Raw genomic sequence first — 16,926 nt, forward strand, 5'->3', positions numbered from 1 at the left:
AGTAGAGTAAGCCCTTCCCACGTGTCAAATGAATTGCAGCCTCAACCAGAGAGATCAACCTGCGCCTTTGATGTTAGGCCCCGGTGGAAAGTTTCCGAAACCGGAACTTAATGGAATTGTTACTTTCCAAAATGCTTTCTGAAAAGAAAGAAGGTCCATTTTCCCACGTAGTTCGTCGGTCAACCAACAATTCTCTTCTCAAAGTAATAGGGAGATCCTTTTCTAGTTAGACTTCTTGCAATGAAAGAACCATCCTTCCTATTTGTTTGTCCTGTCAGATAGAAAGAGAGACCCCAAAGAGCCTTCTTTACCACTTTAGGGGGCGGGGGTGAAGGGGGGGTTTACATGCAACCGAGGCAAAGTTGTTTATGATTGAATCTCAGAGGCACTCTTATCATTTGGTAGATCCAAGTCCATGGCCTATTTCGGGTTCACTCGGAGCTTTGGCAACCACCGTAGGAGGTGTGATGTACATGCACTCATTTCAAGGGGTGCAACACTTCTCAGTTTGGGCCTAATATTTATCCTATATACCATGTTCGTATGGTGGCGCGATGTTCTACGTGAATCCACGTTGGAAGGACATCATACCAAAGTCGTACAATTAGGACTTCGATATGGGTTTATTCTGTTTATCGTTTCGGAGGTTATGTTCTTTTTGCTTTTTTTGGGCTTTTTTCATTCTTCTTTGGCACCTACGGTAGAGATCGGAGGTATTTGGCCCCCAAAGGGATTGCGGTTTTAGATCCTTGGGAAATCCCTTTTCTTAATACTCTTATTCTCCTTTCATCCGGAGCTGCCGTAACTTGGGCTCATCATGCTATACTCGCGGGGAAGGAAAACGAGCAGTTTACGCTTTAGTAGCTACCGTTTTACTGGCTCTAGTATTCACCGCCTTTCAAGGAATGGAATATTATCAAGCGCCCTTCACAATTTCGGATAGTATTTATGGTTCTACCTTTTTCTTAGCAACTGGCTTTCATGGTTTTCATGTGATTATAGGTACTCTTTTCTTGATCATATGTGGTATTCGCCAATATCTTGGTCATCTGACCAAGGAGCATCACGTTGGCTTTGAAGCAGCTGCATGGTACTGGCATTTTGTAGACGTGGTTTGGTTATTCCTATTTGTCTCTATCTATTGGTGGGGAGGTATATGAAGGAACGAATCAGTGGATTGAAGAATTCAAGCTCGAAGACAAAGAGAAGCGGGCTTTTCCAAAGAATTACTGCAGCTTTCCCACTCCCTTTATTATCATATACAAAAAAGTATCTTCCACTTTCCTACTAAATCTCTCTTTATTCTGGCACATAAATGAAGGGATCGAAGAGATTATGGCAGATCATGTTCACCAAGAAATGACCTGAATTGGATCTTGGTCTATTTGAGATTGTTCCTTTTAATCGTAATCAAAGATGTTTCTTGTCTCTCGTTTCTTTTCTGAACAAATCGAAGAACCTAATGGATCGAACTCATCCTTGGCTGCTACGAAAGAAATAGGCCTTGCGTTGCGGAAGGAACGTTCTGCTCTGAGTGGAAGGCAAGAGCTCCTTCCCTCCCTTCCTTATCGACATTAGCTGTATCCCATATCTCCCCATATCGTATTTAACTAGACCCCATCCCTCGCTTTGACTGTTCACCATATGTGTATCGTACCGACCCCATAATCATACGTACAATAATTTATTCCTTCTCCCCATATCACTCATTCACATGCCATCTCATTGTTCACCCGGAAAATCTTCTTGTTTAAGACAGATCGCTTCCCTCAGTCAGCGGGGGGCCTAGTCGATGTAGGCCCCCAAACGGCGGGCAGACCAGTCGAAGGAGTAGTTCACTTACCTGTTTGTACATATACTATACTCATACCCATATTACGATACATATGTGTTCACCCTATCTTGCTTTCACGGCTTTGACCGGGAACCAAACTAAAGAGCCAATACACCAACAACCAAGAAACGGGAGTGGGTGGTCCCTAGGAACGGCAGAAAGGAAGTACTGGTTCAAGCAGATACGAGTGACGGAACCGGTGTTGATCAAAGACATGCGCCGAGTGCCAGGAATGACTATAAGCCGATAGAGTCGTTTTAACATGCCATGAACCGAGATACAATTTGACTAGTGCCAGGTACAAGAAAGAGTGGAGTTGATTTACAGATACTAGTACCTGAATGACAAGTGACGAAAGCAAGAAAGAGTTACTAAAACCATTACGAATGACAAGTACACACAAGAATGACTCGATCGAGTCCCGAGAGACAGATAGAGCTTAACTAAAACGTCCGCCCGGTCATCCTTCCGCATCATCATCCGGCGATGAAATCGAGGGATGATATCAGGATACCCTGATCGATTGAGGGAGACTGATACAGGCAACAATTCGGGTGGCTTCGGAATACCTCCGTAAGCCATCTGAAGGGATGAAGAAAACTGTTTTAGATACAGTGATGTGAATCAAAATCCCGACTTCCGTACTAGCCTGACCACCTGTTTTGAGAACAAGTAAGCTCCAATGCATGCTTACTTAGTCAAACTATCATGAGTTATAAGGATCATACGGTTTAAGTATGACCTTGAAACCCGAAAATCTTACAATGTCGATCCTAATGCTACAGTTGCTATCGGTTGCTAGCCTCAAAAAAATCTTTGTACCCTCATGGATACGGTCCTGAGGCTTCTGAATGATAGAATTAGAGGGTCCCTTTCGGACGTGCAGATTGAGGTTGGTAGGATATAGGCGTTAGGCTCTTTCGATGGCACTGAAAGGCCTGTTATCGTACTCTTTCGTATATAGTTGTCAAAGACACTGGAGAGAACTAGTCTCTCGGGCTAGGGACTCTCTATCTATATACTAGAAACTGGATTTATAGCGAGCTTTTACTATTAGAACAAGGGCATAGTTTTAGGGACACTCACGTCTTTTTTTACAAGTCAAACTTGTCTCTATATTCAAGGGACTCACGATTGTGCAACGAAGTCTCCTATTCGGCGCGATATTCACATTGATTCTGGAATAACTTATCATATGCGGCCTCTGCTGCTGTTCACAAGTACAAGATGAGGATCAGCAACAGGTATTACCAGAGTCTCATAGCTTATTTGACAGAGACGACGTTTAACCTTTTCCGCGGTGTGAACCTTGCGGGAAGTGTTGTATACTTTAAGAAGAGAGATCTATTCTACTTCTTTATTCTATCAAACCTGAAAACGAGGCCTCCGGTAAACAAGCTATAAAAGATGAATATCGCTCTCTCTAGCTAACCTGGAAAAAGTCTACCTTTGCGGAACTGGAGCCGAAGCTCCTTCCTTTCTTCCTCCCTTGTTCTATTACCCCAAGGCCTCCTCGGTCTTCTTGGACTTGGTTTCTGTCTGATTTCACCCGCACTGCTAATGTAGGCTTTTGGGGGGTAATGGCATCGGCACACTATTCGTCTAAATAAGTTCTCTTTCGTCTTCCAATAGTTCTGACCCGCAAAGTGAGCCCCGAAAACTGTCAACCTATGACCAACTCAAAATTAGAGTAGCTGATAGAGTAGAAGGTGGGATTCTATATTCTATAGCCTATGCGCCTGCTTATGATGAGATAGAAGTAGGCTCCCGGTGCGTCTTCCTTCGGTCGGCTTGTCATCGAAGGATGTTAGCCAAATCAGAAGAACTATAGGCTCGAAGGCTCGGGTTGGTCAAGCGAACTGATTCATTGAATTCTTCGCCTAGTCTTAGCACCCGCACAGTAGAGGGGAATAAGCAACGGACATAGAATAGAGAGGCAAAGAAAGAAGGCAAGCTGAGGTGGAGGGAAGCTAGGATCGACTCGGTCTCTGGAGCTGTAACCATAGTTTGCGAGGGTCCGAAGAAGAAAGTCGTAGCTTGTGTGTTTCTGGAATCTGGACTGGCTTCGTCTTCCGAAGGGACCCTGCCCACGCACGGAAAGCAAGCGCCAGTGGCGGTACGGCCTGAGCTATCTAGGCAAGAGTCGTCCGAGACAGAAACAAGTGGTACTGACTACACGGATGCCACTCGAACTGATGACCCATATAGGGGGAGCACGTCGCATGGGAAGAATCGGCGTTTAATGCGGGCATTGTTGCAAGTAGGCATTATAGTAGTAAATGGACATTACAAGTAGTGGAGAGTACAGAGTACTACTCCAAGCGAGACTCGTCTAAGGGTTCAAAACCTGTGACAGCGGGTGCGGACGGTACTGAATGGCGGGTTGGTGAACCAATAGGAAGGCCAGGGGCATACGGATCTTTTTAACCGAAAGAGAGGCTGAACCAAGGAAGCAACCATACTGACTGAAGCCAGAAGAAGCGCGGGGAATGACTATCAGACAGAACGGAAGAGAGGGAAGGGAGCTCAACCGGTAGATCAGAGGTATGGAAGTGAACGATAGTAGGAAGAAACACAGGGTTTAAGCTGGTAGATCAGAGGGAAGGCAGTGAACGATAGTCCCACTAATGCTAGATGAATTTCCTTGTCATGATAGGTAGATGAAGATGGAAGATGGGAGATCTGTAGCTAGAAAGCTGTAGCAAGCGAGGGCTTTCGTGGATCCTTCCGCGGTGGAATTGCTGTCAGTCAAGCTAGAAGGAAGGCAGGATTAGCTTTCAAGCAGTCTTCAAGCATGACATGAATTCAAGACAGTCTGCTTCTGAGAATCTGATTCTACTTTCATGCCACCTTTCACTTCCCCGTGGCAATGCCTTTGATTCTGGCTTTAGATTAGGGTCTTGCTTACAATAATCAATCTTTCATTCTCTTTCCCAGTTCAGTGCACTATAAGCAATTAAAGAAGAACTTAGGGCTATGGTCTCACTTTCCCTAGTCTCATAATCAAAGACTACTAACCAATCCTAATATGTGAATAGCTTAGGTGCTGTGGACTCTATTGCTTACCGTAGACTCTCCTTATAAGCCATAAAAGAGGGATAGGCAGTGTGCATTCTTCTCTCGGCTCTAGAACAGAAATCGGAGAAGTGCTACCTGTCGACTGACCTTAGGAGGGAGACTACCGTTGACCGACCTTAGAAGGGAGACTACTTCCCACGAGGGGAGGAAAGTCAATAGCGTAGATAAGGAAGTGGCTATTCTTGTTTGTTCATGACTCCGCTGCGCTCCTATTTCATGGAATAAGTTTTCTCTTACAGACAAAAGAAATGGATTTATTCCGGCTAGGGAAGGAAAGCGACGAAGCCTTCGGTAATACCTCTTCTTCCCGAAAGTCAGATGCTTTCTAGATATATCAATAGAATGTGTAAGCCGAAGTAGAAGGTTCAGGCTAACGGGTAGCCAACAAGTATGCTTGACTCTTTTCGGACCTAGGATTGTCTTTCGGTTTTCAATCTATTATCAAAATGATAAAATGTAGTTGTTGCTCGCCTGATAGTAAGTCGCTCGCTTCATTGAAGGATGTCTCGTATGAAGGGAATCTCGAGTTGCAACCATGAGAAAATTCCCTATGGACGTTGAGGCCCTACCTGTATAAGCCCTGCCGTTCACACTTTACCTCGAAAGCGCACTGAACTAATAATAAATAGTATAGTGACAGCGATTGGATCTACCATAACAATTAATCTAACCCGGCTACTTAACTGCTTTTCATGTTCTTGATGAAAGAGGGCTTAACGGTTAGAAGCGGAATGATTGGACAAAGCTGAAGAGATAGCCTTCTTACTACTCTCGCTACTACAGTTACCTCCTAGAAAAAGAGACTTAGCTTGAATACGAACTCGAACGGACAAGATGAGAGTAGCTAGGTTTGATCAGGTTGCAGCTGTCGGGGCAACACTATGTCTTAGATACTTTTCTTTCAGCCGTAGCTCCCCGCCTACGAACTCCGGCTTAGTATCTTCGGTTTCATCTTATAGGCTGACTTGCATCACTCTAATAGGATTCCTTGCTTTCTCTCTAAGCCCTTAGTCTTGCAAAAGACCATTCCCTCACAATAGGTGCCTTCCATTCAAAAGACATTTCTCTTGTTCGAGGCATATGAATCTTTTCGATATGCCACTCACTCAAGTGCCATATCTGATTCAACAGCGGCACCGTCTATTGCAAACATAGCACTGGTTTAAAAAAACATCGCTTATAGCGCAAGGGATGCAGATTCCATTCATGAAACCCTTCCAAGCCAAGCAGCTGCTATTTGAACAACGGATATGGAGACAGCGGATGATTAGAACAAAAGCCATTCTTTCACAACCGATTCAGTAATAGCACCAGCGGCGAGTCAAGCAGGTTTTTCTTTTATTTCACAACTCCTTCCTTCCCTCCCTTAATCCGTCCGTGCCCTTCCAGTCGCAGGATTCAACCGAGTTAGGAGTTTCCCTTATTCATCATCCATCTTGACGGCTTGCCCGTGCGTGGAGTATTCCGTCCATTTATTTATTGAAGGCAAATCAAGATCTATTACTATCTGTCTTCAAAGGATCCGTTGTTAGCAGTGTCATCAATGTAAGCGAATTGGCTGGTTCCAAGGCCGTATACTATACTAATAGGCGCTCCTTTACCCTTTACCGGATACCGGAGGCTGCTACTATGATTCCTTCTTTTGGATTGTATACCACTAACGACTATCAAGATAGGCAGGCTATCCATGATATGTTCTTTATGGAAAGACGGTTGAGGGGCACTACACTGACTCGCTTTTTCCGAAAGGTTTGATCTTCGCCGCCTCTTTCCCAAGTCTCTCTCACCTTGAAAGCAAGAGCATATTTAGAAAGGATGCCAGTTTCTATTGAATCTCTTGCCGAATGAAAGATTTTCATAGTGTTCAATCAGACTATGTTTGAAAGAAGGACGTAACCAGTGCTAGTTGAATCAGCCCTTACTCTTTTCTCCTAGTCGGTGTAAAAGTAAGCGCTCTTTCCCTACCCTGCTCGAGTAGGAGTTCTTGGAGATGAAAAGAGAGGAATGAGATGCTGCGCTTAGGTCCCTCTCGTCTTCTGCACCGGCTACTGGGAAAAGAAGAAGGTATATACCAAGAGATGATATGCCAACAGCAGATGATTTCATAAATGAGTCAAAGAAGATCTTTTTGCAGCGGATGCTAACACTGGATTCTTTCTCCTCTTGAGAGCGAAAAGCGAGAACCTTTCTAGGCCTCTTACCTCCTTTACTACTTGAACTATCAAGCCTTGTTGAAGTCAACCAAGTAAGACAGAAAGACGGAAGCAAAGCAAAGCATAAAACTGAACCCAGAAGGGATAGCCTTAGTTCTGTCTCGAGGCCGGATGGTAGCAATACACTTCTGACCCAAGCCCTTGAGCAATTGAAGTAAGTAGTCGGCTATTTCTGAGGTTAAGCGAACACAGTCAGTGACAAGGTCACTCTCAACTAAGCTGTACTGGAAGCCCACTCACTCGGGCAAGTAAGCGAGCCAAATAAAAAGTTCGGGTGGAAAAGTTGCGGTTATGAAATAACGGGCTAGATTTATATAGGAGACCCCATGAAAGAAGAGAGAAGATACCTTCGCCCACCCATCCGATAAATATAAGTGATGGCCGGCATATGCCTTCATAAGCGGGAATAGGAAGACCCACCTTTCAATTCTCCATTTGACCGGATAATAACTATAAATTCCAGCCTTACACGCAATAAGGACTTCCAACTAACTTCCTCACTGGTTGGCAGAGACCCTATTCGATCGTATGGACCTATTCCCATTTATGGGACAGTATCCCTGGCTCTGTAGAGCTGCTGACACAAAACTTTCTGCTGCCTGCGAATTAAGCTGTATAAGGCAAACCTTGGCAACTGACAATTGAAAATCAGGGGAGGTATGAAATGGTTATCTCGGCCGGCCCCAACACAAAGAGCTGTGGGGCTAGGAGTGTTTCAATCTTAGCATTCCGAGACGGTCGTCGAACTCCATAAAAACGCGTTTGAAGGGACTTTCATTTCTGCTATCTCAACCTTCCGCACCTCTCCATATCAGTCGACTGGCTTCCACTATCCTGCTAGCACCCCTTTCTTATAATTACATATAAAATAATAATAATGGTAGAACTCGCTTTGCGCCACCCTATCCCGGTGCCAAAAAGGAGTCCCTAGCAGTACCGACTGTTGTGTCTTCGGCATCGAAAGCAGCAGCAGTCACCTCAAATGGGTTGGGTTCGCTCGAAGTCGTCGCGAGCCCTACGTTTGAAGCTTCAACACAGTCACTCCTTAGTAGCTCGTTGCTACAACTTCTCTTTGGCTCGCCCCTATCTCTAAAAGGGCTTACTCACTTCACTCACTCTCGTTCAGTAGCGCTTTCTTCATTCTTTAGATAGCAGCGTGAGAGCTCTGAAATTCCATTCAGGTCCTTAGTTACAGTCGAATCGCGAGCAAAGCTCGACACTGCTAGCGAAGCTCTACGACAGAGCATTTCCATTATTTCAATTATAGAACCAACTGCTCTCTCTCTTTCCGGCTTAGCCTACCGCTCCGTGGGCTTCTATCCCCCTGGTGTACGAAAGCAGCGAAGGAAGAGGCGGGCGCGCTAGACCCCTCTCTTCTAGCCGAAGTTCTCACGGATTTACAACTTCCCTGTCCAATTATCAGTTGGTACTGGGAGGAAGGCTCTATACTGTTAAGTACATGGATTCTTTTTGTAGCGGAAATAGAGCTCTTTGAAATTGAAAGCGGTATTCCCCTTATATATTATAGCCTAAATAGAATCATGGAATTCTCTCCGAGAGCTGCTGAACTAACGACTCTATTAGAAAGTAGAATTAGCAACTTTTACACGAATTTTCAAGTGGATGAGATTGGTCGAGTGGTCTCAGTTGGAGATGGGATTGCACGTGTTTATGGGTTGAACGAGATTCAAGCCGGGGAAATGGTTGAATTTGCCAGCGGTGTGAAAGGAATAGCCTTGAATCTTGAGAATGAGAATGTAGGGATTGTTGTCTTTGGTAGTGATACTGCTATTAAAGAAGGAGATCTTGTCAAGCGCACTGGCTCTATTGTGGATGTCCCTGCGGGAAAGGCTATGCTAGGGCGGCTGGTCGTACCAGCCAACACGGCGCTGCGGGATGTAGTAACATCCGCATCCCTAGTTGGGCTGTACCTTCCTCGCGCGTGGCGAGGAGGAATCGCTTCAGGGAGTGCTGGGCGGCACTCTCTTTGGTCTTATACCTTATAATATATACCCCTGTCATAGCCTGGTGTGACACGGGGGACGCCTCCCTAGGAATGGATTCCTCCGAGAGTTGGGGGGAATACATACAAACATCCACAGAAGAGGGCGCCTCAACCTCTTCTGCTGATGCAGAACCCGTACCCCACGGGAATAATACCGTATCAGATTCGACGGAGGGGCCAGCTAGCCCCCGTCGCTTTCCATACAAGCCTGATGCGCTGATCGGGGGCGATTCCGTATTGTCCATCCAAAGTCGACTTTTGGCTTCAAGGCAATTTCCTAGTGCCGAAGAAATAAACTTCGCCCGTATTCAGGCGGAAGACCTATTCGAGGTCAAGGTTCAGATCCTCCATCGAATGCAAGTTCTGTATCCAGAGGGGGATTGGTCGGGGCGGGGAGCCCGCGCTCTCGATAGCCCGAATAGCGCCACGGGCGAGTCCTCGTTAGAAAGGCTTTATAAGCTTTTGGGCGATCTCGATCGGAACGGAAGAAGGGCGGAAGCTTTTTTTTCTTTAAGCGCAAAAGTAGCGCTTAGAAAGGAGAGTCTTGATGCACATTCCGCGACATAGCATGATATTGCTCTGATGTTTTTACAATTATCTTTTTTGAAGCAGATAGTTCACAGTGCTCATTCTATCGATACTGGGAAAAAAGAATAATGTTTACACTCAATTTTCATTACGAAGATGTATCACGTCAGGATCCGTTGCTCAAACCGAATCACGCCAACGTTATGGAAGTTCCTGGATCGTGTAAAATAAGAGTAGTACCAAAGGCAGCACCTTCTGATTTCATAATAAAAAATGGAAAATTGGCTATGGAGATTTCGTGCGGTCAGAAATTAATACAGACACAGAGGGCTTCGACAGGAAAGTCGTTTCGATCCAATCCATTCTTGGGGTCAAATAAAGACAAAAAAGGATATGTCAGTGACCTAGCACGGCAAAGCACTCTCCGAGGGCATGGAATGTCTCATTTTTTGGTAAGAATCTCCGCAGTAATGTCTCTGTTAGATTTTCCGGTCGAAATACGGGAAAAGTCCATTCAATTCTTGATGGAAATGGAGTTTTGCGAATTCTCCCCGGAGCTGGAAGATCATTTCGAGATCTTCGAACATATTCGAGGGTTCAATGTAACTATTGTAACTTCGGCCAACACACAAGATGAGACTTTACCACCGTGGAGCGGCTTTTTTCAAAAAGATGAGGGGGAAAGTCAGTAAGATGTCGGAGAAGCAAAATATACGAGATCACAAACGTAGATTGCTCGCGGCTAAGTATGAATTGAGACGAAAGCTTTATAAATTTGTAAAGATACCGATCGATCTAGTGATATGCGGGGCAAACATCGTTATAAGTTGTCCAAGTTGCCAAGAAATAGTTCCTTTGCACGAGTAAGAAACCGATGTATTTCCACGGGCCGCCCTCGTTCCGTATATAAGTTCTTTCGAATTTATCGTCTCGTTTTTCGTGGATTAGCATCTCGGGGTCCTTTGATGGGCATAAAGAAATCATCTTGGTAGCATCAAACCAATAGAACAAGGGTTAGCTCTGCAGCTGGTCTACAAGCAAGGTAAGTAGGTCCATGCGACCGGACCCGGATGTACCCTTTAGCCGCGAGGGGAACCGGGTAAACAAAGTCGCGATCAGAACGAAAGGTAGTTCGCTGGGCCTATATTTTGATCCCAGAGGTGTTGGTTCGAATCCAACTCGTGATGAATACATGCACTAAAGATCAAGGAGGACTCAAGAAAGGTGCTTAGTCTGACAGTATGAATGTCCTAGTCTTAATGTTTATGTTTTAATATGGGCACATACTAGAAACTGAGCCTGGCACATCCAAACTTTCTTCTCTTTGCACTTTCAATTAGCACCCTTCCATGTTTGTCCATAAGCCCTCACAGATGCTGGTCATTCAAAGTTGGTCACTTAAGCAATTGTGAGTAGCGTATTTTGCTGTTTTTTGAGTTTCGGGCTGTCCTCTTTTAGGGATGAGAGCGTGCCCCGTCGACCTGAGGGAGACGTACCCTCGAGTAAAGCATACGGATCTATGAAACCAGCAAGAGAGGGGTGGGTACCCCGATCGATTCAATCAACCAGAAGAAGAAGAAAGGATACTTGAAGAGGAAGAAGGTAATCCAATTAGTAGAATGCTGCTTTCTATCGCGTGGCAAGGGGAATCAGAGAAAGGGCTAGGGGGCTGAGCTGCAAGGCATGACGTAGCTAATCACTCTAAAAGAAAGTGGATTTGGTCTCGGCTAAGCCGATTTGGTGATCGGTGGATGAAGGATGAATGGTTTAGCCGCGAAGAAAGTAGTATTGACTCTGCTGCCCTGCACTTGATCACAGTGATTCTCGTACCTTGTGCTGCAAGGCAATGTTAATTGACACTGTTACCATCAAAGCGGGGAATGAATGTAAACCAATTGTTGACAGAGATGATTAGCTTGGGAAGGTGGCTTGCCTTCTCCTTGTGCTTTGATGCTGGTAGAAATAAGAGAAGAAGAATCCCTAAAGCTATTCCGGTACTATCGCCTAAGGGGAGGCTGCAGTACGTGCTGTTGTCGATGATAGTAAGGTGTTGCTGCATTCTTAGAATCAGCCTGCAAAGAACGAATTGTTTCGAGTCACGAATAGGAAATAGTATGAATTTAAATTCAACTAAATTGTTTGTTCAAGCGTAGCATGCGAGGATGGAGCCTTCTGATAAGCCTAGGACGATTGTAAGGGACAACCCTTTGACGGTCACTTTCCGTTGCTCCATCTCTGAGAGAGGAGATTTTACCATCTTCCATCTCGGAGAAGAGCTATTGCATAAATAAAGGCCGAAAGAGCTACTGGTGACGGGTTCATTGACGAGTGAAAGAAACCCTTGAATGGATTCGTCTGGGAAAGACTTTCTTTCATCAACAACAGTCCGGAAATGGAAGACGGAGATAGAATAAGCAGCTAACAGCTAAGTAGGTTGCCCAATTCGTTCTATAGAACTCGTTGCCCTTTCTTCCACGCTAGAAGTGAAAGCCAAGTTCTTGGAGAATCTATAGTTTCTGGTGTTGGGCGAGATGGGGAGAAAACTCCTTGCTTCAGCCCTTCTTCTCCCACAGTGGGTGGGGATCTCTACTCGAATAGAAGGCGCGAACTCATCGATGCTATGTCTTCCTTTTCCCTGTTTTCTTTCTAATCCAATTCCTTTGCCTCTCTCTTTTGTGCGCCAAGCCGGTCAATGTATAGGGCTAGGGAGTCTTCACCTCCAATTCTTAATTAAGACTACAGATGCAACTTACGGCCCTCTCTTCTATAGCTGGTACAACCCATCCTGGCAAGCTTGATGCTGGCAAACCTTACCTTCAAGGTTTTAGCTTAGCTTAATTGGAAGATTTGGGGGAAGAGGAATGAAAGAGGGACATCTCATTTCTTTCTTTACATGTATATGATTTCATTCGACTAGCAGCAATCTTCGATTCTGATATCATATTAGGAGAGGGGGAAGGGAATCCGAATAGGATAGGTTTGCGAAAGACCGAGGTCTTGACTTCTGCCTGTGCCTCTCGCTTTCATTCACAGGTTAGCCGAAGGCACGGAGATAGTGATTCGATCTTCCCTGACATCCTTCGTAGTGCTTGCTAGATAGACTCTTTAATCGGAGGGTGCTATTGAACCCGAGAAATCCTACTTCACCTACCTTTGGAACTCAGATCTCAAGAGAATGACTGGACTACAGGACTTCCGGTCAGTGCTACTAGACCTCTAAGCAAGTGTTGCTAGACTTTTCCAGGCTGCTCTTACAACAGCAAGCAAGCGAGAAGGAATCCCTCAAAGGCAAGGTCTTTCATGCTTCGATGAGCGCTAAGACAACCGTTCATGTCTACTTCTAATGCGCACGAACCAGAGCAATCTCCCCATCCAGAGGTACTGACTGTTCTATCGTGCCCAGTTAACGATAGCCTCGGATAGACTAAGGATCTTAGGTGAGACATAGAGTGCAGCCGGAAGAAAACTTCCACATCTGAGATTCCATGTGTGACAAACTCAATTGATAAATACCCCTCTTGTACTCTAACGTTCTAGGATGGTCAAACTCTCCTTGATAAATTGAGTATGGGGTGGGGCATCAAGTCAAAGATTCCCTACAGAGGAAATTCCATAGCTGATTCCTTACTGTAAGAGGCCTCCGACAGGTTCTTATACCAGGGAGGTCCTGTAAAGACTTTTAAAAACGAATGGTTTAGCAGGAGCTGAATAAGTCTCGGATAAAGGCTTATAGGTCACCTTCTTTCTTTAGTTGCAGTATCGGAATGTCCTCTTAATTCAACTGGAAAGGTTTTTCTCAGTAGCATAATCCACTCCTGCTGAGTTATAAAAGACCCGAACCCCATTGTGTTGCGATTGATTCAGTCCTATCGGTCAATTCTCCTCGGCTAACACTGAACCTTGCATCCAACGTGCGTGCTTTGCGTTACCAGCTTTGTCCGCACCTATAACATAACTATACCCCAACAACTTAAGGCTTCTTTCGTATAAAGTTCTTAGTACTTTTGCTTTTCCTTCTTAGCTTTCTATGGCACTTATCCCATCCTCAACTCGGTAATCTTTACTGAGAATTGCAAAACGGTGTCAAAGGGCTTCCTTTTCCCTGTCTTTTCTTCCTATCCTTTCCCTTGCTGCCTATGCATCAATCCCATTCTACCGATGTGTACTTAAAAGGAACAGCTTTCCCATCAAGACTAAAAAAGAACCTCTCATCTTGGGATGAGACCAAGGAAGCTTTGGCCCGGCATACTACTATCAGGGAGTAAAGGTGATCATTTCTTGTTCTTTGCAGCTATGGCTATTCATTTGAGTATGAAGGTAATGAATAGTCAATGAGCGAAGGCGCAGTTACCACTGCTATGAGTGAAACTACCCGCAGTTCATTGAGGCTCGACAGACCTGGGCTAAGGAGATGATCTGGGTAAACTTTGGGGAAAACATCATCTTTTAAGACTACGCAGAGGTGCACAAGAACGAGCACAACTTCACTCAGAACTTGTGACAAAGACTTGGTGTGCATCAGAACACGACTGAAAGCCCTTGCTGCTTCTTCATTCCAGGTGAAGCTATCTTTATTCAGTAAATTGGTCAGTGGCTTGCTGATAACCCCATACCCCTTTCAAAATTTTCGGTAATAGCCTGCCCAGAAAAGCCTCTCAACCCCTTGACAGTAGTGGGTTGTGGCCAGCTCAACATGCTGTCAATCTTTCTCCGGAAGTTCATATAGAATGGGGAGAAGCAACTGATCTAGTTCATTCGTGTCAATAAGTTCCTCACTTTACAGTAAAGGAAGACGAATCTGTGAAAGGTTTATGATGTTTTTGTACAGACGTATGGTGGGACCTGAATCCGGGGGGAACTTAGCTGCCCAAGATTGGTTACAAAAAGCCCAATCCAAGCGTTCTTTGACCCCTTCTTTCTCCCGGGTGAACCTATCGCCAACACAGTCAAGGTCAAAGAGATTCGCGTCGATGATGCAATCTTTGAGAGCCCCCATCGATTGAGTACTTGGTGTAGCACCCCTACTTTTTTCTTCTGGAGACAAGTATATGTTAAAATCCCCCATGACAAGCCGCGGTCCATTAAGACTTCCGGAAATCGTCTTCAGAGAATCCCATAGAGCCATGCGCCCCGAAGGATTAGTTTCCCCATACACACCAGTGACGAGCACCGACTCTCTTGTCTTCCTCTTCGTCACTAAGCAGTGAAGAAGTTGAGGATTCGAATAAACATAGTCGGCATCGAACTCGGAATTGCGCCAAAGCAAGCAAATACCACCGGAGAACCCCAAAGCTTCGACTCTGATCCAATTGGTAAATCCTAGTCTTTTAAGAATCTTGCTTGCCTTCTGTCCGCTCACTCTAGGCTCCACCACGATCAGGATTTCCACTGTAACACAGGCCTATGAATCTGCATGAGTGTAAGAATTTTACTCCACACCTGCAAATCCACATTCAAAGAACGGATGAGCCACAGTTTCTTATCCTTGATCACAGAGAACACAGTCAGCTGAACACGGCTATCCCCACTTCAGCATCCTATCCATTGTATACAGCCTGTTACTCAAAGCAAGCCTGCATATAAATAAGCTTTTGGGGCTAGCTTTGTTGTTACAAATCACTCTCCTCCATGAAACTATAATCATCAGGAGAGAGAAGGGTTTGCCTGAACTTCTCCACCTGGCTCAGGCTGAGCATTATCCACAATTTGGTCTTCAGCAATAGCAAGAGTATGGAAAGAATTAGAGCAGCTGCCTTGATAGATCACTCTCCTTGCCACTTCTCTAGACCTTCTAGTCACCACTTTCCATCCCCCATCATCATTCAGAGGACACTTGAGGGACAGGTTGAGCTGGAGTGGCCACAACTGGCAAAGGAGGCACTGTAGTAGTAGAGGCAGGACCAGTAGTAACAACGGGAACACTAGGCTCAGTAGTAGGAACTTCAGAACTGTCTTAGCTTTAGAAGGTTTAGATTTTTGAGCTTGTGAACAATTATGCCCAACCTTATTGCATGAAGCACAGAATGGTGGCTTCCATTCATACACAACAGGCTGAGTATAGTTATTACCAGAAGCATCTTCAACCTGAATTTCAGTAGGTAGAGGCTGAGTGATGTCCATTTCAATCAGGAGTCTAGCAAAGGAGATCCTAAGCTGTTGAGAAGTACAGGCATCTGCAAAGAGAGGCACTCCTAGAGTACTACCAACTCTACTCAAGGAATCCTCAGTCCAGCAATGAAGAGGAAGGTTAGGCAATCTAACCCACAAGGGAATGGATAATACGAGGGAAACCTGACCGGGTCAAAGAGACCGGAACTGGTAAGCGATCGTGAGCTCGCCGAGATCACCTCCATAGGCAATCTAAAGAGAGCTTGCTTGCAATACAATGCAAGGTTTGAAGAGTATTATAGTATATGCTAAGGAACAAAGCCCCTGACGCCTTATATATAGTCTCTTGACTTCCTTCGCATACAGGTAAACTGATACGCACATTTCCTTAGTTAGACCATCAGCAGTGACAAGTGTCTTTCTTCGAAGAGTCGTTGCCACCGAAAGTGGAATGAGAGAGGGAAAGAGCTTTGATAAGTAACCAAGCGGTTCATACTCTTTTCTCCTGAAGCCCTCGTACCTGTCCTCCAAAGGTTCGCGCATCGGACTCCCCAGTCTCCATGCAATGATAAAGAAGGAATGATTGTCTTCGGTAAGCATGAACCGTATGGCCTATTGATTTTAGCATGTTAATTAGTTACTAGAGCGGAGCGAGAAGTAATATCTTTTCTTGGATGTTCTTAAGCAAAGAGTAATCAGAATCAATGGTATGCTATAATTGAGAGATAGCGAAATAAGAAGACAAGAGTACTACATATACCAAAAGAAGTTCGCTACAAGGTCAAGGAAACAGGCTTGCTTACCTACCTGATGACTTTCTTAGCCGCTTCCTGTATCTCTTCTTTTCCTGCATCCTCTTACTTCACCGAATAGTAACCACGAGAAGATGGAGTATTTAACTACCTCTATGAACTACCTATACTCCTACAGCTTGCCTTTTTAAAGCAACTGCTTGGCCGGCTTCTCGTCTTCCGTCTTATCCTTCCTCATTCCCTTCCCCACTTCCCTTAGCCGAACTCCCAGCTCTTTCCCCGTTGTTCTAGCTCTTTTTAATTAACAAGTAGAACTACGAGAAGGAAAAAGTACTAATAGAACTACGAGAAGGAAAAAGTACTAACCCTTCGCCTTTCAAAATATTGCGTATATAGATAGTCAGTCTT

At 44.9% G+C, this 16,926-nt stretch overlaps 3 protein-coding genes and 1 pseudogene across 3 annotated transcripts; all 4 read left to right on the top strand.

The window, feature by feature from the left end:
* The first annotated feature begins 261 nt into the window (after positions 1-261).
* On the top strand, positions 262-1,245 carry LOC122584609 (annotated as a pseudogene).
* Positions 1,246-8,666: 7,421 nt separating this feature from the next.
* Positions 8,667-9,131, top strand: LOC122584606 (ATP synthase subunit alpha, mitochondrial-like). Its single transcript, XM_043756665.1, has one exon. The coding sequence runs from the start codon at positions 8,667-8,669 to the stop codon at positions 9,129-9,131; it is 465 nt and encodes a 154-aa protein (XP_043612600.1).
* Positions 9,132-9,153: 22 nt separating this feature from the next.
* LOC122584610 (uncharacterized mitochondrial protein AtMg01010-like) lies at positions 9,154-9,768 on the top strand. The gene has a single exon (XM_043756666.1). The coding sequence runs from the start codon at positions 9,182-9,184 to the stop codon at positions 9,695-9,697; it is 516 nt and encodes a 171-aa protein (XP_043612601.1). The 5' UTR covers positions 9,154-9,181; the 3' UTR covers positions 9,698-9,768.
* A 14-nt stretch (positions 9,769-9,782) lies between these two features.
* LOC122584611 (60S ribosomal protein L5, mitochondrial-like) lies at positions 9,783-10,514 on the top strand. The gene has a single exon (XM_043756667.1). It carries the CDS (start codon positions 9,787-9,789, stop codon positions 10,348-10,350), a length of 564 nt encoding a protein of 187 aa, XP_043612602.1. The 5' UTR covers positions 9,783-9,786; the 3' UTR covers positions 10,351-10,514.
* The last annotated feature ends 6,412 nt before the right edge of the window (positions 10,515-16,926 follow it).

The sequence above is a fragment of the Erigeron canadensis genome, unplaced genomic scaffold (genome assembly GCF_010389155.1).
Source record: "Erigeron canadensis isolate Cc75 unplaced genomic scaffold, C_canadensis_v1 Conyza_canadensis_unscaffolded:58, whole genome shotgun sequence".
Lineage (NCBI taxonomy): Eukaryota > Viridiplantae > Streptophyta > Magnoliopsida > Asterales > Asteraceae > Erigeron > Erigeron canadensis.

What these genes read in the sequence shown, in the direction of transcription:
- LOC122584606 (XM_043756665.1), top strand. Translation starts at nt 8,667, where the DNA reads ATGGAATTCTCTCCGAGAGCTGCTGAACTAACGACTCTATTAGAAAGT.
- LOC122584610 (XM_043756666.1), top strand. Translation starts at nt 9,182, where the DNA reads ATGGATTCCTCCGAGAGTTGGGGGGAATACATACAAACATCCACAGAA.
- LOC122584611 (XM_043756667.1), top strand. Translation starts at nt 9,787, where the DNA reads ATGTTTACACTCAATTTTCATTACGAAGATGTATCACGTCAGGATCCG.